This window comes from Haemorhous mexicanus, chromosome Z, assembly GCF_027477595.1.
Source record: "Haemorhous mexicanus isolate bHaeMex1 chromosome Z, bHaeMex1.pri, whole genome shotgun sequence".
Taxonomy (NCBI): domain Eukaryota; kingdom Metazoa; phylum Chordata; class Aves; order Passeriformes; family Fringillidae; genus Haemorhous; species Haemorhous mexicanus.
This window is the reverse complement of record NC_082381.1, coordinates 68,541,348-68,559,331: the sequence shown is the minus strand read 5'-3', so window position 1 is coordinate 68,559,331 and position 17,984 is coordinate 68,541,348. Positions and strand designations below refer to the sequence as shown.

The window sequence follows — 17,984 nt, the reverse complement described above, 5'->3', positions numbered from 1 at the left end:
GTAAGGGTAGGTGGGTCAGTACTGTGCATTGAATTGTTTGGGTTCTAACACACTGCTTACTTCAAATAATGAAAAGTGCTCATTTTCATTCAGAAGGTATGCAACATTAAATATGTAAGTACATAATTATGTAAGAATATAGGCTGTGAATTATGTAAGAATATAGGCTGTGATTTATACTTTTAAGTTTTCAGTTTAAAATTTCGGATTTTGCAAACAGATGTTTCATATTCTTTGGGACATTTGTGGCATATATTTTTAAAAATATTTTACTATGTTAAATCCATATGTGCTTGAAAGATAGTTGTAGCAGAGGCCTGAGGGGAAGAACATACAAAACTTTATCTTTTTGTGGTGGAACTGCTTGCCCAGAAGTTAGACCAGGATAAACAGACTAGGTGAGGGAATAAATCTGGTAATTTCTTCATTTATATTGTAATGGTAATTTGTATTCATGCAAACTGAACCTATTGTTTGCCTGTGTGTTCTCTATACTTGGAAGGGTGCAGAGTGGAGTAAGTGCACAGCAGGCTGTAGTTTAATGTATTTTGCTCCAAGAGAGCTTTTTAGTGTGCCTGTTTTTTGGAGAGAGATTTTTCCCCTCACATTTTCTACAAACAGAGATCTAGCTGCAGACTCCTTTGGGAACATCACCTGTACAGCTTCTGGAGGTCTCACATATGTTAGTGATTCTTGCTCTGTGCATTTTAGGTATTGAACCAAAATTTTTTTTGGTCCTATTTAAGCTTGTTTAAAATTTTTCTGTGTAAGAAGAGGTGTATGTAACTCTCTATGAATAGTACTACAAATCAATAGATGCTGCCACTTCTGTATAGCAGTGGTGGTTTCTATAACTGATATCTGGACATGCTAGCTTTAGCATTTGTTTCTGAATTAAGGTATGACCACAGTATGAGCAGCAGAGCAAGCCCCCATCTGCATTAGGGCTGAAGCAGGAGCATACAGAGCTGTCGGCACTGATCGATTGCTGTAAAGGATTCTGCTACCAGTGGATCTGACTTGCACAATTTTTTATAGACATGGAATTGCCAGTATTTGAGTGAAAAAAATCTTACCTGATGGAGAAAAAAAAATTGTCTTAGTTTTTCCTCCTGCTGTGCAAGTTACACTGATCCTAGTGATAGGAGAGGATTGTGCTGTATAGGGGAGATGAGTGTAATTCCAAATGGTGAGGGAGACCGCTGTTATACTTACAGTCCTTAATCCAGGTGAAAGGACATTTGAACACACTTGCTGTGACAGGCTATGCAAAAAAACCAAAAACCAAAACAAACAAAAAAACCCCACAAAAACCCCCACAAAAACCAAACAAAAAACCCCAAAAAACAACAACAAAAAAACCACCAACCCCCCCCCCCCCAAAAAAAAAAAACAACAACCCAACCCCATTGCTCTCCAAGCGGTTAGAAATCAGGTGAAATTCTGTATTTCAGTCATGCTATGTGATCAAGAACTGAGGTTGATTGCCTCCAGATTTGCGTTTGTTAACCCGAAATCCCTGTATGACCTTTTTGGTATGTTCTTTGGGCATGTGCCACAGCTGGTCTTGGATCATAATTGAATACCACAAGGTTAGATAGTGAGTTTTTGCCAAGTAGAGATCTGAATGATGAATGCTTTCTTCTTTTGGCTTAATCCAGACAAGAATTTTAAATTTCTCTTCCTTACCTTATTGCCAAATGCTCTTAAACATTCTTTAAGAGATTTTTTTGGTTTGGTTTGGTTTGTTTGTTGTATTTGTTTGTTGGTTTAAACTTTTGTTTGGTCTTTTTGTTTGTTATTTTGGGGATTTGTTTTTGTGTTTTGTTTTGGGATTTTTGGGGGGGGTTATGTGTTTGTTTGTTTGTTTGTTCCTTGTTGGTTGGTTTCTTTGTTTTGTTTTGGGGGGGTTGGGTGGTGTTGTTGAGGGGGCTTGATGTTGTTTTTGATAAAAACTGGCCAGCAAGTTTAAAAGTGCTTGAAATCTGGGAAAACAGGGAGGAAAGAACAGTCAAGTAAATGCTAAAAACTTTTACATAAATCTAACTTCTCTGGTAAACTACATTACAAAAAGAACTTTGCTCCCAGTTCAGTTTGGATCTGGTGGTTTAAGATGATCAGCAAATTGTGTTTTCTCCTACTGTGCTCTGCACATGTTCATGTCCACAGACACAATGGTTTGGGTTTTTTTGGAAGACATTAAACGTGATCTATAAAGAATTTGAGCACTGGAATGTGTTGGGCATAGTGATTGTTACCATGTAAAATATAAAAGTAATGATATGTTGAAGAACCTGTCCATATAATGTTTTTCAATGAAAGTGGAATAAGGCTGCAACAGACCAGGTGAACTGTTGCACTGTCTTCTGTAATCCTTGGGTATCTGTGTACAGAGAAAGCAGTAAAAACCCCAGAAGAAAAACAGGATTTAGAAGGAATGTGGATCTCAATTTGCAGTACTTATCTAATGAGAGGCTTAGGGAAGGATTGAGTTGGCTATCAAATGGATTAATTAGCACAATGTTAAAAATGAGTGAAGGTATATGTGGTCACAGAATCCCTTGAGATTTGCTGAGCTTCCTTAATGGGGGAGAAGGTTCAGAATATTGAGGATAGATGTAAAGCAGAAAAACAACCAACAATTCCTCTTAAAAAGCACTCTTTACAACCCCATTTTCTTCATATATTTTTCTCATATCTCTCTGTCTTGTTATTTATTCTTCTTTCTACTTGCTTTTTGAATTTTTCTTGGTGGGAGAAATGAAACAATACTAATCCAACAATAACTGCATGTTTCTAGCATGCAGGACGAGTACAGCTGAGGAAAAGGGGGTGGTCAGAACATTGTTATATAGCCAGTCAGTAAATGCAACTTCCTATCACGTGGTAGAGAGTAGCAGCCTCCAGACTTTTTTTTTCTCCTTGTTTCTGAATGTGTACTACAAGTATTAGTATATTTCATGCTGTCATTCATTTCATTTGGTATATTTCATGCTGTCATTCTCAATATGATGCTCTCTTGAATAATGTCTGTTTATCTGTACTGAAGTACTGAGTGAGGTTAGTTAGGATGGTATGTACCATAATGATTCTGGCTTGAAGAAAAAGCAAAATTAAGTTCCCAGGCTCCCTCATTGTTAGGTTTCTCATATCAGTTGGATTTCTGTTATTAATTTGTTGATAAAACTGTTGCTGTCTCTTGCCCAAGGCATAGTCAAATAGGCGACTACTGTAGTGTTCTCTGATTATGTATAAAAGCATGCTGATTTAACATGTCTGTATTTGGATAGCTAATATTTTATCAGGCTGTTGTTTTGAGAGTAAGCTTGAATTGACATTCTCCCCTCTCATAGATGTGCCATGTGTTTTGGTTTTTAGGTAGTTACTGCAAATTTAAGCTTTCTGTGCTTCCATGAGTTCATGACACAGACAGTGGAAACTAATATTAATATTACAAACACAAGGTTTAATGTGTTGGATGAGAGCAATCTTTCATCCAAGGACCAAGCCAAGGCCAGTAGTGAGACCATCTCTCAGAAAAACTAAGCTTAGAGAATCTCTCAGCATGATTCAAACAGCAAAACTAAGGGCACAGAGTGAGTCTGAGGCACAGCTTGGCCTCCAAGGAAGAGCTTTACTCTGATTAATGTAAATGCTTATTTTAAGAAGGTAAGTTTGTATCATCAGCAATAAAGAGATCTTAATTTATTTTTCAGACACCAGAAGGTCACTTCATACAAATCATCTGTAAATTTATTTCTACAGGCTCAGGGTATTGTGTCATGTTAGATGCTTTCCATGTATGGATATTCCTTTTGTGGAATGGCATTTATTGCTACAACTGGAATTAAGATCATGTATATTTAAGTTTCTTGGAAGTGTGTTTCTCTTTGTACTAAGAGTATATGACAGCAATAGATAAGGTACAGTTCTAGTCTGTGGTAGTTTCCTAATCTTTCTTGGACTCGAAAATAACATTAGTGCTTTACAGAAATTAAATTTTTAACATTATAAATAATACCTTTTTAATTTTGATTTTGTACTGAGTAATGGAAATACATTAAATCCTGTTGCCATCTTCTGCTTTGACTCCACACAGAGACACAGTAAACTTCACATGGCCGAACTCACACACATGAACATGCACTCACATACGTGTATATGTGTGTGTGTGTGTGTGTGTGTGTGTATGTATATATATATATTTTATATATATATATATATATATATATATATATATATATATATTTAAAACTGTATTTTTTTATTTACACTGTGCATATGCATAAACATGTATGTTACTCAGGAAGCGTCAGAAATGTTGGCCTGTTTTACCACTGATGGTTCTGTTCTTCCTGGTCCCTTCTGCTTCTGAATTTAGCAAGTCATTTCCCAAAAATGTCCATGATACTGAGGTGTATTTAAACTCCTGGATTTAACTGAATGTCATGTTTTTTTTCTTGCCTTTCACCTTTGAGTAACAGAGTACAATAAGTCAAAAGTAATAGTTTCAATGGTAGTATTACAAACACGTTCCTGTCAAGAAAGACCTAAAAGTCTATTTTTAAAGAAATAGTGTCACTGCTTTAGTTGAATTTGTGGAGAAGTCAGCACAGTAACTTTGCCACTTGTTATCACTAATTAGTTAAAGTTTGTATTGTGTCATTGCTTCACTTGTCTACTGCCATCTCTTACGTCCTAAAATACTGGGTCAGTCTTGTTACTGCCCAAACACATAATCGAGCTTTAAGCTAGCATCAAATATTCTGCAATTTCTTATGTAAGTAAAAATACTACTTAGCAGCTGATGCTTCACCACGTGTTCTCAGAACAGATACATGAAGTTCCACCTGCCAGCCTGAATGAGAGGTGATGCTGCCGTTGTTCTCTCTGCAGCTGGACTGTTAATGTTTTTTCAAACAGCACAAAATTTCATGCTCTCGCTAATCTACAAACAAGTGTTCACAGAGTATGGTTCCTTCTTAGTGGTCTTGTTCCCTGGGTTAAGTTGCACTTTCCACATACCTGATAAAGCACTCACAAATACAGTTAACATGTGTTAACTTTAAGGCAAAGAGCTAAGGTTTGGTATCTGGGGAAAAAAATATAGTAATTTCAAACTAGCTTTATTTATTAGCATAAGGGTTTTTTTTGCTGCAAACAACAGTGTATTCTTAATCCAAGTAGAAAGATACCAGTATGAATGGTTATTGTATTTAGGACAAATATATTTAAAATAAAGACACCTGTCCCAGGGTATAAGAACATGTTGCAAAAGCAGCTGCAGTTGTGATAGCAGTGGGTTTATTTTAATTTTTTTTAATGGTATATATAGTAAAGATGGAGGTAAAGGTTTTGCATGGTAGAATGGGTCAATACTGATTTTCTTCTGATGTGATGGATACATGTCATATTCAAGGCCTGCTTTATCAGTTTCTGACAAATAGAGATTTGACAGATATGTGGAATTGCAGCTCCACCCTGGCATTTTCGCAGATAATCTTGGAAAAAAAGGAGGTTGCTTATTGTTTTAATTTTCAAACATAAGTGTGCCCAGAGCATTTTTTGTCCTTCTCTCAAATGATCTAGAAGCTTACAGCAAGCATACATCCCATTTTGGGATGGATATCTGTTCAGAACTGTGAAGCTGTAAAAATACTTAAAGATTTGAAGCCGTACTGTTTTGTGTGGTTGTTATACAAGCCATGGACTTGATCAAAAGATCCCATTGGAAACTTCATGCTACCAAGTGATTGCCTTTTTAAAAATAAATTATATTGGGACAGAGGTTCTTATCTTAAGTACATTCCAAAGCACAAGTACTTCAATATTTGGCAATAAGCAAAGGTAATTTATTGTACTGTGTGTTTGTAGCTTGTGAGCTTCCTGCTAACCTGAAACATGAAAAGCTTTAGGAATAGTACAGAAAAAAAATGATCTTGCACAGGAGTATTTCTTTAATGAAAACTGTATGTAAAATGAGGCATCAGAAAACCAGTTCACTAGTTGCTAAATAAATCAATGTTTTTACAGGTAGTGGTTTTATGTGCATAATTATTATGGATGTGATGGAATCTAATAATTAAAGGCTGTTTTTCTACCCCTTTCTGCATCTTGCAGGCATACAGGAGTTTCCAGAAAATATAAAAAACTGTAAAGTCTTGACAGTTGTTGAGGCAAGCGTAAATCCAATTTCAAAGTAAGTTTGTAAATTTTTTGATGTTTTGTATTTTGTGCAAATACTACTGAGTCTTGAATTTGCCCCAAGACATGTGCCAGCCCTTGGAGGTGAGAGCAGAGTTCCCTGAGAAATACCTTCATTAACCTTGTTGCACTCTGATCCAGTATAGCTATCTCATTAAAGTACTTTGCCAAAGTTAATAGGCTATGTGAACTATCCTTCATTACACCATGTAGCTTTGTCAGCTTCTTAAAATCAATCACTTCTCTGTGACTGTAGAGAAGTGTGCAAAGAGTTTTCTTAATAACAAAAATGAATTCTAGTTTAATATGCATTTCTGCTATAGTGATGAAATTAATTTGCCAGGAATCTCCACTGCCAGAGATAATAAATCTCCAGATTTATTTATGCCAGAAATCTCCACTGCCATATCTCTTCTGGGGAAAAAAGGGGTTGTGTATTTTTAAATTTATCCTGTTTTTCTAATTTTCTAACTTTCTTCTCATTACATGTCAGGAGATCACAAGTTCGTTGCAAGACTACATCTATTTGTAGTTTTTATTGCCTGTAGACATTGTTCTCAATACTTAAAATCATTTTGAAACTTATCTTACAGAAAACAACTGTGTAGTGTGACTTTAAAAAATTCAACCCCTTAATTTTAATTTTATCAATATGTAGGACTTCAGTACTATACTGTTGCTTAAGAAAATATAACTTAATGCCCTGAAAATAATTGAAACTAAGGTACTATGTTGTTTTACTTTTATATAGGCTGCCAGATGGATTTTCTCAACTGTTAAACCTAACACAGCTGTACCTGAATGATGCTTTTCTTGAGTTTTTGCCAGCCAATTTTGGAAGGTAAGTTGAACATGAAACTTTATATCTACGTTAGTTTTAAGTTTCTGCAGAGCAGTTTCTTCTGGTTCTGAAGCAAAGTGGGTACTGAAGAAAGGGAAAAAGTGTACATGAGCAATTTGCAATAGTTACAGGGGAAAAAAGCCCTGAATCTGTATCAGCAGCTTTTAATTTTGACTTTTGAAGGACAGACAGAATGTTTATGACGGGCGTAAAATTCATTTACATTCTTGTTTCTCTTCCAATGCTAGTATGGTAAGTAAGGAAGTATTTTTGAAATTTTTGTTGCTTGTCATGTAGTAATTGGAGTGAAGCAAATAATGACAACTGTAATTCCACTTGTCCTGCCTGTCCTGGATCCACAAATTACTTAATGCACAACTATAACTCTCAAGTCCTTTATTGCCAGGAATATTTCTGAAAAACCTGGCGTATTTATGGTGCATTCTGACTATGCAAAACTGCTACATGTCATAGTTTTAGTACAAGATAAATACTAATCTGCTACCACTGTAAAACAGATTAAATCTTGTGAGCAAAAGTGAAAGGGTAATACTCATAAAAGGAAAACTCCTAGATGAGCATAGGTTAAGCTGTCCTTATCACACTGCTTTTAGCCATTTCTGCAGTTTTCCCCTCTTCATTCTTATTTTATACTCTTTTCTTCTAGATTGTCGCTTTCCTTACCCCTCCCACGTCCAGCAAGCATCTCTTTCAGAAAATACACCAATTAGTTAAGCAATCATGTTGCTGAGTGAAAAAAATGCCTTAGGCCATATAGTTGTACTTGGGTCAGCACAGTTTGCAAGAGATAAGCACAGCCCCCAAGCAGTGCTGCAGCAGTTGGGCAGATGAGGAGATGAACATAAGCACAGGTGCTCTCCACTAGTGACCATTAATTTAGTAGTCATCTGTGATCAGAACTGTTGGCTTGTTCTTCTCTGTTACTAGGTTAATTAATGACTAAGAGCACCAGATCTGCTACACATTCAGCTATCAAAACAGCTGCTTATGATGTAGATGCATTATTGTCATGCTTTTTTTTCTGGTGCAGAAAGTTTGAATTTCAGAAGCCTTCATTAAGGTTGTTGGAATTCTAATGATTGTCTATGCTTTTTTCTGTTCTGTTTTTTAGTAGTCTAACCAAATGGCAAGATTTTCATAATTAAAATGGGCACTACAGATCAACTTGAAGAGTTGAGGTTGACACAGCTGATAGTTTAAGTGGTTAATCTTACACATAATGCACATTTAAAATTCTCTTAATTTTTGGTCATTGTCAGCTTCTATAATGCTTAATTAGGGAAATGGTAAAGTCATTAATTATTAGTATCATAAGAATAAATCAGTTACTGAAGACAACTTCAAAGCCAGCTCTCCATTGTAGTGTTTCTCTTGATAGTTATGAAGAATTCTGCCTTGTTTGTTAAAATCTAGTGATTTGCAGCATCCTGTTGTATACTTAGGAGAATGAATTTGAAGTATGAATGAATTCATGTATGTAAGTTTACCTGCCATGAAAGTAAGAATGAATTCATGTATGTAAGTTTACCTGCCAAAATAGTGTTGCATAGAAAACATAATATTCTATTGGAAGACAGTATTTAGATCAAATAAATGGGAAAACAAACATTAAAATACCATTTTAAAGTAATGTTCAGACCCCTTTGACATTGAATACTGCTCTTCTGTAAGTGATGAGACTGCTTTGCCATCCCACAATTTTCCATCTAGGTATAAATACTTTCTAGTGCCAAGTCTTTTAACTTCTGCTTCAGAATATGGAAATGCTTCTTTCACAAACAAATAAAAAACTCACCTAGAAGCTGTTGAAATAGTTAATCTCATAAATGACAAACCTTCAGTTTCTTCCAGTTTGGTGCTTTTTTTTTTTTTTTTTTTTTGTATACAGCCACATAGCTATTACTTTTCATTGTTTAGGAATATGTGAAGTAACTGAGTTCTGTTGCCTGCTGTTTCTGGCAACTCTTGTCAATTATAATGTCTCCTAAAAGCTAAGCCAATACATATTGCAGCTAACAAGGTTTTTATGCTCTGTGTGTCAGGTTAGAAACCCAGTTTCTTACATCTTTCGCCCCGAGTGTTCATTGTTTCTAGAGTTTAATTGCTGCCATTTCTCATGAATGTTGTCCCCCCTTCTCTCACCTGCTGTATTTGTAGTGTTCTCACATCCCTCAATTTACTAGACTAAATAAAATTCTGCTTTCTTCTGGTGTGGTAAGTTTTCCTATGTATCTGAGTATATTAATACATCTTGGAACAGGTTTCAGTTTTGATTCATCTTATTTTTGACAGAGGATGATGACATTTATAGTTATATTTAGAATTTGAATGGAGATCTCTTCATGGCTTGTACAGTGTCATGATTATCTTCTTGTTTCTCTTGGAAATGTCTGTGGTTATGCTCCAGTGTTCCAATTATCCTTTTTGCAGCTGCCTAGTGTAATTTCCTACAGGATTAACTGATGTGTTGGACAGTTCAGTTAAAAATGACTGATGCCTACAAGGAAATCCTAAGTAATTGGCTTGGTGCTATGGTATCTTGTCCTTTTTTCTAATTTTTTTTAGTCCTTAAGGCTGTACAGGTTTTTTCCCCCCTACAGTGTCGTACTAAATTACTATATTGTCGTGACCTAAGCCAAGTTAAATATTTTTCTGATCTTAAAAGATTGCTATTAAAAAATATTGAACAGGATAGTCCTAGAAAGGTCTTTTTGAGCACCTCTATCACTACTAATCTAACACTCAGCCTGATGGTTAGGAAAGAAATTTTTTATAATGGAAAGCACTTTTGGTATATCCATGCATTGTTTTATTTGATTTATCTCCATGCTTTATTCTCATATTCAGAATTTTTGCTAAAGATTTTCATAATTATGAGGTCAAGATTTTGCCATCTTTTTTCCCCTATTTTTGCGAGTATTTTATATTGGCTGTCTTTCAGTGATGTTATTCTTGTCCAGCCTGTTAGGTTTACTAAAAGTCACCAGACTTTTGATATGATGTACCTGTTCCTTTGGAATTCTCAGGTGACAATGTGGGGGTTTTTCCTCCATTCTTAAATTGAAATTTGAATGCATTGATATTGGCACAGATTGTGGCATTAGCCTTCATGCCAGTGCACAAATATAAAAGAATTATTATCCTTGCCTAAGAAAATAATATATTTTGTATCTGAATACATAATATATATTTACATTTAAATTCAAAAATATATAAGCAGAAAATGCTTGAAACTCACTTCTTGTTCATTTTGAGACAGGATTTTAAAAGGGAAACATTTTTTACTAATGGGTGTTTAGGATAGACAAGGATTTATCTTCAGCGTAATTCTAAAAATCTGTCAATTTTGTCTGTAATGGGATATTGCTTCCAGAGCCTCTTTACTTGATGTTGCAATTAATTTGCTTTAGATTTACATTCTCAACAATTTGCCAGTAGCATCTGTAGTAGTAGATGGTTTTAGTAGCATGTGCTTCAGGATATTTGTTACATAAGTGTACAGTGATAATCAAATTTAGTTACATGTATATATATATATATGCATGTATCTGTTTAGTTATATATATACATATGTATATATGTGTTTTGCAGAAACTTTTGTAAATGCAGCCTTCAACATGCATACTTTTTATTCTGCTTGCCTTTGCATTCTAGTAACAATTTGAAATAAAAATATTCTGCTTTAGGAAGATTGCAGAGGATGCGTAAAGAAAGAAACATCTCTCAATGCAATATTTTTATATTTCCAAGGAATTAATGCTTGTCACATGGCAAGTTTCAAGTGTACCTGCTGTGTGTTTCTTTTACATTTTTTACAGGTAGTAGAGTTTACGAAATCAGATTTAAGAAGAGTATTGATCTTCTCCTGGAAAACTGTTCATGTAGAGATTATGTTTTATTGGAAAGTTATGTTGCATTTAAAATGCACACTAAGATGATTATGATTAAAGAACAATACTGAAAAATTAAATTTTAAGCTGTTATAGTTAAAATGTATACTTCCAGTTGAATAATACCTGTTACAGCTTTGTGCATTGGTGATGTGCAGATAGTTCTGTGAAGAGTTTTTCAAGTTCAGAAATTAAATATTTTTGTACCAGTAGGACAGACCTTTGTCACAGAACGGCCCAGAGAATATGCATTCTGCCACTATGAACTCCAGTTTTACTTTAGTATAGGTGAATTAGTTCTTGATTTATTTTCCAAATTAAATGTCACTTTTTCATGTCCCTTATTGCAATTCAGATGCTCAGCTTGGATGGATGGTGGATGCTTACCACCAGCAACTGAAAAAACAGCTGGACCTAGTATTTGATATGCATTATTTTAATCTTGAATTAGCTCTTCAAGTCATAATGGAAGAGGTGACAACTGCTTCAGTCCAGTATTTCTCATCAGTTGCTGGGAGAAAATTACATGTTTAGATATAGCCTGTATCTCCCAGCTAGGAAAGGTTGAGAATGTTTTCTGAATAGCTTCTGTGAAGCTCTAGGCATAAGAAATTCAATTATTTATATCTTCAGTCTCTTAGGCCTAACTGAGGAAAGATTAGAACAGGAACAAGGTGACTAAGCTATAAACACTTCTGGCACCAAAGGCAATCTTTGAGTTCACAGAATTAGCTTATTACAAGCATCACACAGTTCTGGCTAAAGTCAGCAAAGTGTGGGTGTGCATATTTATAGTTTAGCTTATGAAGGGAGATTTGCAGCCATTGCATTCAGTGGAAATTTGACTGCATACATGGGTTGTGAAGAAAAAACTACAAACTCTGTAGATATCTTCTCTGTCATCAAAGCAAAACATCAGCTGAAGCTTAAGGCAGTGCTTGGTTTAGAAATCAAAGCCCAAAATGTGCATTCATGTCTTAGGGTTCTTAAAGTTCTGTTTTGCACTAGATTGGTATCTTAGAGTGCTGGAAGGGTAGGATGCCCTTGGAGGTCTTTCTCACTTATGTTCTAGGTGAACAGCAGTGCTATTACCATGAATGGGGTTTTTATTAGGGTATTCTGTCACCACTGATAGGATATCGGGGTTTAGCGGTTTCTTTTTTTTTTAGAAGTTGGAGGGAGGAGGTTCTCCTCCAGCATTTGATTTGCTACCAGATGGTGAGTGCTGCTTGCAATGCTGTGCTGCACTGACCTCTCTTCCCTTTCAAGGTGACTCTTACATTCTTAGGTTATTTGTGGGCATGGCAGATTGCTGCTTTCCAACTGAGCAATCCAAAATGAGTGAATATCTAGAGGAAAAATAAATACTGTTTTCTGCTTTCTATTTCTACACAAATTACTGTTCTTACCACTTAATTAAAATTAAGATTTTTGTCTCTGTCCTTACAATGCACTAAGTTAAGCACCTTCAGGAAAGACTGATCTACTCACCAAGCTCCTTTCTGATTCAGGGACCTTAATGCCCTGTTCTGTGTTGTGTGAGGGCTGTCAGTGGGTCACATGTAGAACTCTTGTCATTACAATCCTATCTGTATTTAAACTAAATCAGTTTCTCAGTATTTTTTTTTAACAAATACAGCTTTGTCACTTCTGTCCCCATACAAAAAATTTCACTGGGAATGGTACATTGCACGTATGTCAAGACTGCTTGGAACTTACCTTGGCTAAGCAGTTGAGTTGGGATTTAGAGGTTATTTGTCTTGCAGTCAAGGATTTACTGGAAAAAAGGTCAAACCACCTTGACCTTTTTGACAGAAATGTCAAAATGGATTCAAAAGCTGACTAGAAAGAGAATATGGATCTAAATCCAAAATTAATTTAAAGCTATCAGGTGAAAGACTATAGGTATTCCTCAGATAAGATTTTTTTGTATTAAACTGTTTGATACATTGCCAGTAGAAATCAAACATCTTTAGTTGTGCAAAATGATTCTAACTTTGTTACTTCCTGTGTACTTTTCATTATGATGATAACATGTACTCATAATTAATCCAATGAAGTGTTTCAAAATTTTTGGGATGAAGGAACAAATAGTGTTCAAATAGGTGCAGAAAAGCAGGCAAAATCTATATTGTTTTGTGTTGCTTTACCAAAATCAAACTCCAGCCAATGAATTTAAAATAGCATGCAAATTTTGCACAAAGTTTCACCTTAATGTTACAGGAAAAAAATTTCAAACGTACAGATTTTTTTTTCTTTTAATTCTACAGTATAAGTAAGGTCAGAGATGGCTTTTGTCATTAAATACAGAATATTGGAATAATTTGTTATGCCTTTCTTTTACAGATTAACTAAACTCCAGATATTGGAACTTAGAGAAAACCAGTTAAAAATATTGCCAAAGTAAGTATTGTATAGTTCTAGAAATTCATACAGCATTTGTTTTAACATTACTCTATCGTACCTCTCTCCTAAAATTTAACATTTTTCTAGTCCCTGCCTTGCAATTCTCACTTAATTCATTAAACAAGCTTAGGCTGATGGTGATGCAGTTCCTGCTGTTTCTAAGAACAAGGGCAATGCTCAGTATTTTCTGATTGGGACTCTGGAACTCCAAGCAGGTTAACAAAGATACAAGAGGTCCATGAAGAAAGAAACAGATCCCAAAGATTGGATGTGAATAGCCACCCACAGAGTCATGAATATGTTGTGGTGTACTGTAAAAAGGATTTTTCTTGGGTAGAGTTGCTGGTTTTGGTGGAGGTAGGAAGTTTTGGTAGAGAACAGGAGGCTCTAACAATTCAATGTTCACTCTGTCCAATTCATGCTAGGACGCACTTGAATGCTGAAGTGGAAGCTGCCAGCTCTTCAAATACAACAGCCAGCTTTTTTAGTGACTGTAGCTAATTGTATGCGTAAGACATGATCAAGGGTTATGTTCTATTAGGATCCCCTTTTTAAGTGCTTACATACTGTACTGTGGAATCTGCAGTATAAACAAGCCAGAACTCCTATCTAGAATGACATGTACAGCATCAGAAAGTGTGAATTTGCATCTTCAAAGTGTGATGCATTCGGTGTTATAAATACTCTCAATTCTATTCAGCTCTCTCTGCTATCATTAGTTTTTAGCAGAAAAAAATTACAGGACATGTAATTTAGAGTGGTAGCTCTAAATTAAGTTAGTCCCAACTTAGGAACAGTAGCTATAATTAAAACTTACAGCTAATAGATTAGATTGTTTATAAGATCACTCTGACCTTAATTGCCATAATTAACACTAACAGCATAAATTACATTAAATATTTCTAAAAATGTAGTTTAATCTTGTAGTGATGAGACAGAATTATGTGCTTTAATGTGTTTAAGTCAAACATACCCTCTTTTAAAGGTGCTGGGAAACTTTTTGTTGACTTCAGTGTTTTCAGAGTTCTGTTCTTGATTGAAAACTAAACAATAACTGTCATTAAGAGCTCCTCTGTTCCATAATAATATATGGTACATGCCAGCTTCATTATTTTATTCTGGCACTCTTATAGAAGATGCAATACAGGTTTAAAAAGTGTAGGAAATTCAAAGCAGTTAATAGGATGCAGCAGTAGGTCCTAATATTTTTGCTATAGAATACTAATATATTTCTGGTTTTCCTGTGACTCTCGCCTTTCTAATATTCTTACAGCAAATTCTTTCCTATTTGTGATAAGAAATGTATTTGGATAAATTTTGCAGCATCAAACTAGCCTGCTTTCTGAGTAAAACATGCACATAATTTTTGACACTAAAGTACAAAGTGCTTAAAAGAATGTTAATCAAAATGGGTAATCAATGCCAACACACTACATCAACCTTATGTTATGCCAAACTTTATGCCAAATATGTATAATTTTGTTTGGAGCTTATCCACAGCCAGAGACTGCAAGTGGCAGCATTATAATGCAAAACAGCTGGATGAAACTATTTTCACTGAAAGGAAAGCAAAACCACAGAGACTATTTTAGAGGCATTTTTCTGATGGCTAAATTGGAAAGATAGTCCATTAAAAATATGGTACTTTTTAAAAAATTTTTTAAGCTTCTATGGCCTAATTGTCAAGAAAAAGAGTAAGTGTTTTAGAAAGAAGCAGGTTATTTGAGAGTATAATTACAGTGATGCAGGGCCAAATCTTACCATTGTGCACACTCCCTTTGAATTGTATGCCATTTGATAGAAGCTGTACTGTTAACCTTAGTGAAGCTGTCTGTACACAACAACAGAATTTGAGACATAATTTAGGCTATCTGATCCCTTAGTATTGAGTTGAATAGATGCCAAGTTCAATAATATGAATTATGAAAGAGGCTTTCAGTTTATGGGAGGGATTACCAGCACCTTGTCAAAGATGAAAATAGGTGTAACTCCATTATCTAGTTAATGTTTGTTTCAACATGATTTGGCATTGAATTGTCCTGCTACCAATTATTGGAAGCCTTGTTTGCATTTTGTCTGATGGTATTTCTCTATAAACAATACAGAAAAGCAAGGAGATATTAATCCTAGAATATCTGATAGTGCTATTATGTAAACAGGAAGGAAAGCAGGGAATATTTTGGAGAGCCTCATCTTGCAAACACATTTGTGTATGTTTAGTCATTGAACAGATGTGTTTGCTAGATCACAGTCATTTGGGCAAGGGAAAAAAGGGCCCCAAATCAATAAAGTTGACTTGTTATCCTGTCATTGTTACATAACATAGGTTTGCATAATGTGGTCTATGAAGTTGCAAAACCTACAGAATGCTCTCTTAGATTCTTTGAAAGGAGGTCTTCAGCAGTGCTTCTGGGAGACTCTTTGGAGCAAATTTGTTAGGAACATACAGCACTAAAATCGATGGGGGCATGGTCTCACAAAGCTTTGAGAGATCAATCTTCTGCAGGATTTCAGAGGGACTCAGTTTAGTTAGAAATTGAAAAAGAATATTAGCTTACTGATAATCATCCTATTCATTAGTTTCAAGAAATGAGGGAATTCTTAGAGTCTTCTGAAAATGGTATTTTCATGTTTTATTGTTTTGGGTTTTTTTTCCTTCTCTAGCACAGTAGGAATGTTAGCTAGAGGCTTTCCTTCAAAGCTTGTGTATATGATTTCTACAGCGCAAAAAAGGCTTCTGCTGCTTTTGTCTTGGTCTTGTCTTTACCTATTTATGCTGCATTCCTTGTTTGTTCCTAGCTTAATTACTCCAATGTCATGGAAATCTAATTTCTAAACAAATGTCGAGTCTCCTTCTTGGAGATTATTCCATGAAGAGTATTAATAATCACATTAAGTTACTTTCAGTAAATATGACATTGTCCAGTATATTAGTTTTTGAACTGTATGTTCACAGCAATTGTAGATCTTACTGAATTTGAGGAAAAACTGAAGCTTTGAGTAGCTGCCTAGAGCATCTTGTGCTCATGCAATTGCTTCTTGAAGAAATTAGTGTGATATTCTGACAATATACAAGACTCTACCATTTAGCTCTTGCATTTAATTTTTCCGGAATTTTATAGTATGTACACAGTTGCAGTTTATATATGAAAGTTTTAGATACTAATCATTCTGTGAAAATGTCTTATCAGATGAATATATTAATATGTTTTCATATGAGGGATTCACACTCTCTTAAAAAATACTTCCAGGTAGAACTGCTGTTGACTGTGAAGTACCCATTGTGACCACATGTGCAGTGGTACATAATCTCTATGGAGTCCCCAAAGAGACATTTTTGGAAAAATGTTTCCAAAACACAGCTTGAAGTAATGAATTTTACTTTTATTTCAGACATTGATTTAGCAGTTGCCATAAGTTAGGTTAAAGAGTATTGATGTGTCACAAAATCCAATTTAGTAATCTCATTTAATGTATGACTAGAGAAATAATTAGAGTGCCAAACCACATCACATGGAAGTAATGTTGCAGCCTGGAGAGGTACAAAGGTGGTGTTGCATACTGTGATTCAACAGTGCTCTTCTCTGTTTTAACTGGTCACAAGTCTTCCTTTGAGAAGAAAACATGTAGTTAACCAGCCTTTGACTGCTGAAGGGACATATTGTGGCTGGAGGTGAAAAACTGAAGTACTCAGAAGAAGAGATGCACCACTGCATTACTCTTAATCATGAAGATTTCTTTACTGGACTTTAGTTTTTGCATGTTCATTGTGCAGCCTCAAGTGTCTTGCAGTGTACGCTTTGTGTGACACTCAGCAGTCTGCAGGATCACTAATATCTACCTGGTTGACCAGTGTGTGAAAAATTTATCTTTAACTTGGTATCATTCCAGTTACAAAATATCATCACTACTTAATACTGATTATTAGATTTTTTTAAATCTGGCAGATTTGATGTTACTAGTATTTTCTTAGACCTAATTCTTTATTAATCCCCTTCCTATGCAGAACCATGTCCAGACTGACTCAGCTGGAGAGACTGGACTTAGGAAGTAATGAATTCACAGAAGTGGTGAGTTTTGCCTTAAAGAGCTCTGCATCTTTTATAAATCTTCTTATCCTTTGATCCGCTTTTAACAAATATGAAAACATAAGCATCATCCTAAGAGTTCTGCTCCTGAGCGTTGTCTATACCTTAGGCTACTTTATGGAGCCTGTTATAAAAATCATGTGTGTGATGTTATGAATGAGGGTATATTTTTACTCCATTTTAAAATAACACTCTGTTATATAGTGTGGTTACTGTACTGGTAAATAATTAAGAGTAATATGTGTTTGAATTATAAACATAATTGTTAGGCTTAGAATAAATTCTAAGCACTTGTTGAGTATCATGTATTGAATATTACATTTTTTTGACTAACCTGCTTTTATTATTGTGCCCTATTAGATCCAAGGGAAACTATATTAAATTTGAATGTTCAAAGCAGTATTTACAGTTGAAGTGCTCTGATTTTTCCTTCAGCATGCATTGACTTGTTTCCTGTTTATGTTCTCAAATATATCTTGTATTTAAGGGTCACATAACATCTCTCTGTTTTACAAATATTTTCCCAGGTAAAGG

The 17,984-nt window shown here is 35.0% G+C and overlaps 1 protein-coding gene across 10 annotated transcripts in view; it reads left to right on the top strand.

Moving 5' to 3' along the window:
* The window catches only part of ERBIN (erbb2 interacting protein), a 116,844-nt gene that overhangs the window by 63,978 nt on the left and 34,882 nt on the right, over positions 1–17,984 (top strand). For all 10 annotated transcript variants that reach the window (XM_059836518.1, XM_059836526.1, XM_059836523.1 and 7 more), the window contains 4 exons: positions 6,121–6,199; positions 6,956–7,045; positions 13,303–13,359; positions 17,369–17,432. In XM_059836518.1, coding sequence (XP_059692501.1) covers positions 6,121–6,199; positions 6,956–7,045; positions 13,303–13,359; positions 17,369–17,432 — 290 coding nt within the window. The remainder of the gene's footprint in view (positions 1–6,120; positions 6,200–6,955; positions 7,046–13,302; positions 13,360–17,368; positions 17,433–17,984) is intronic.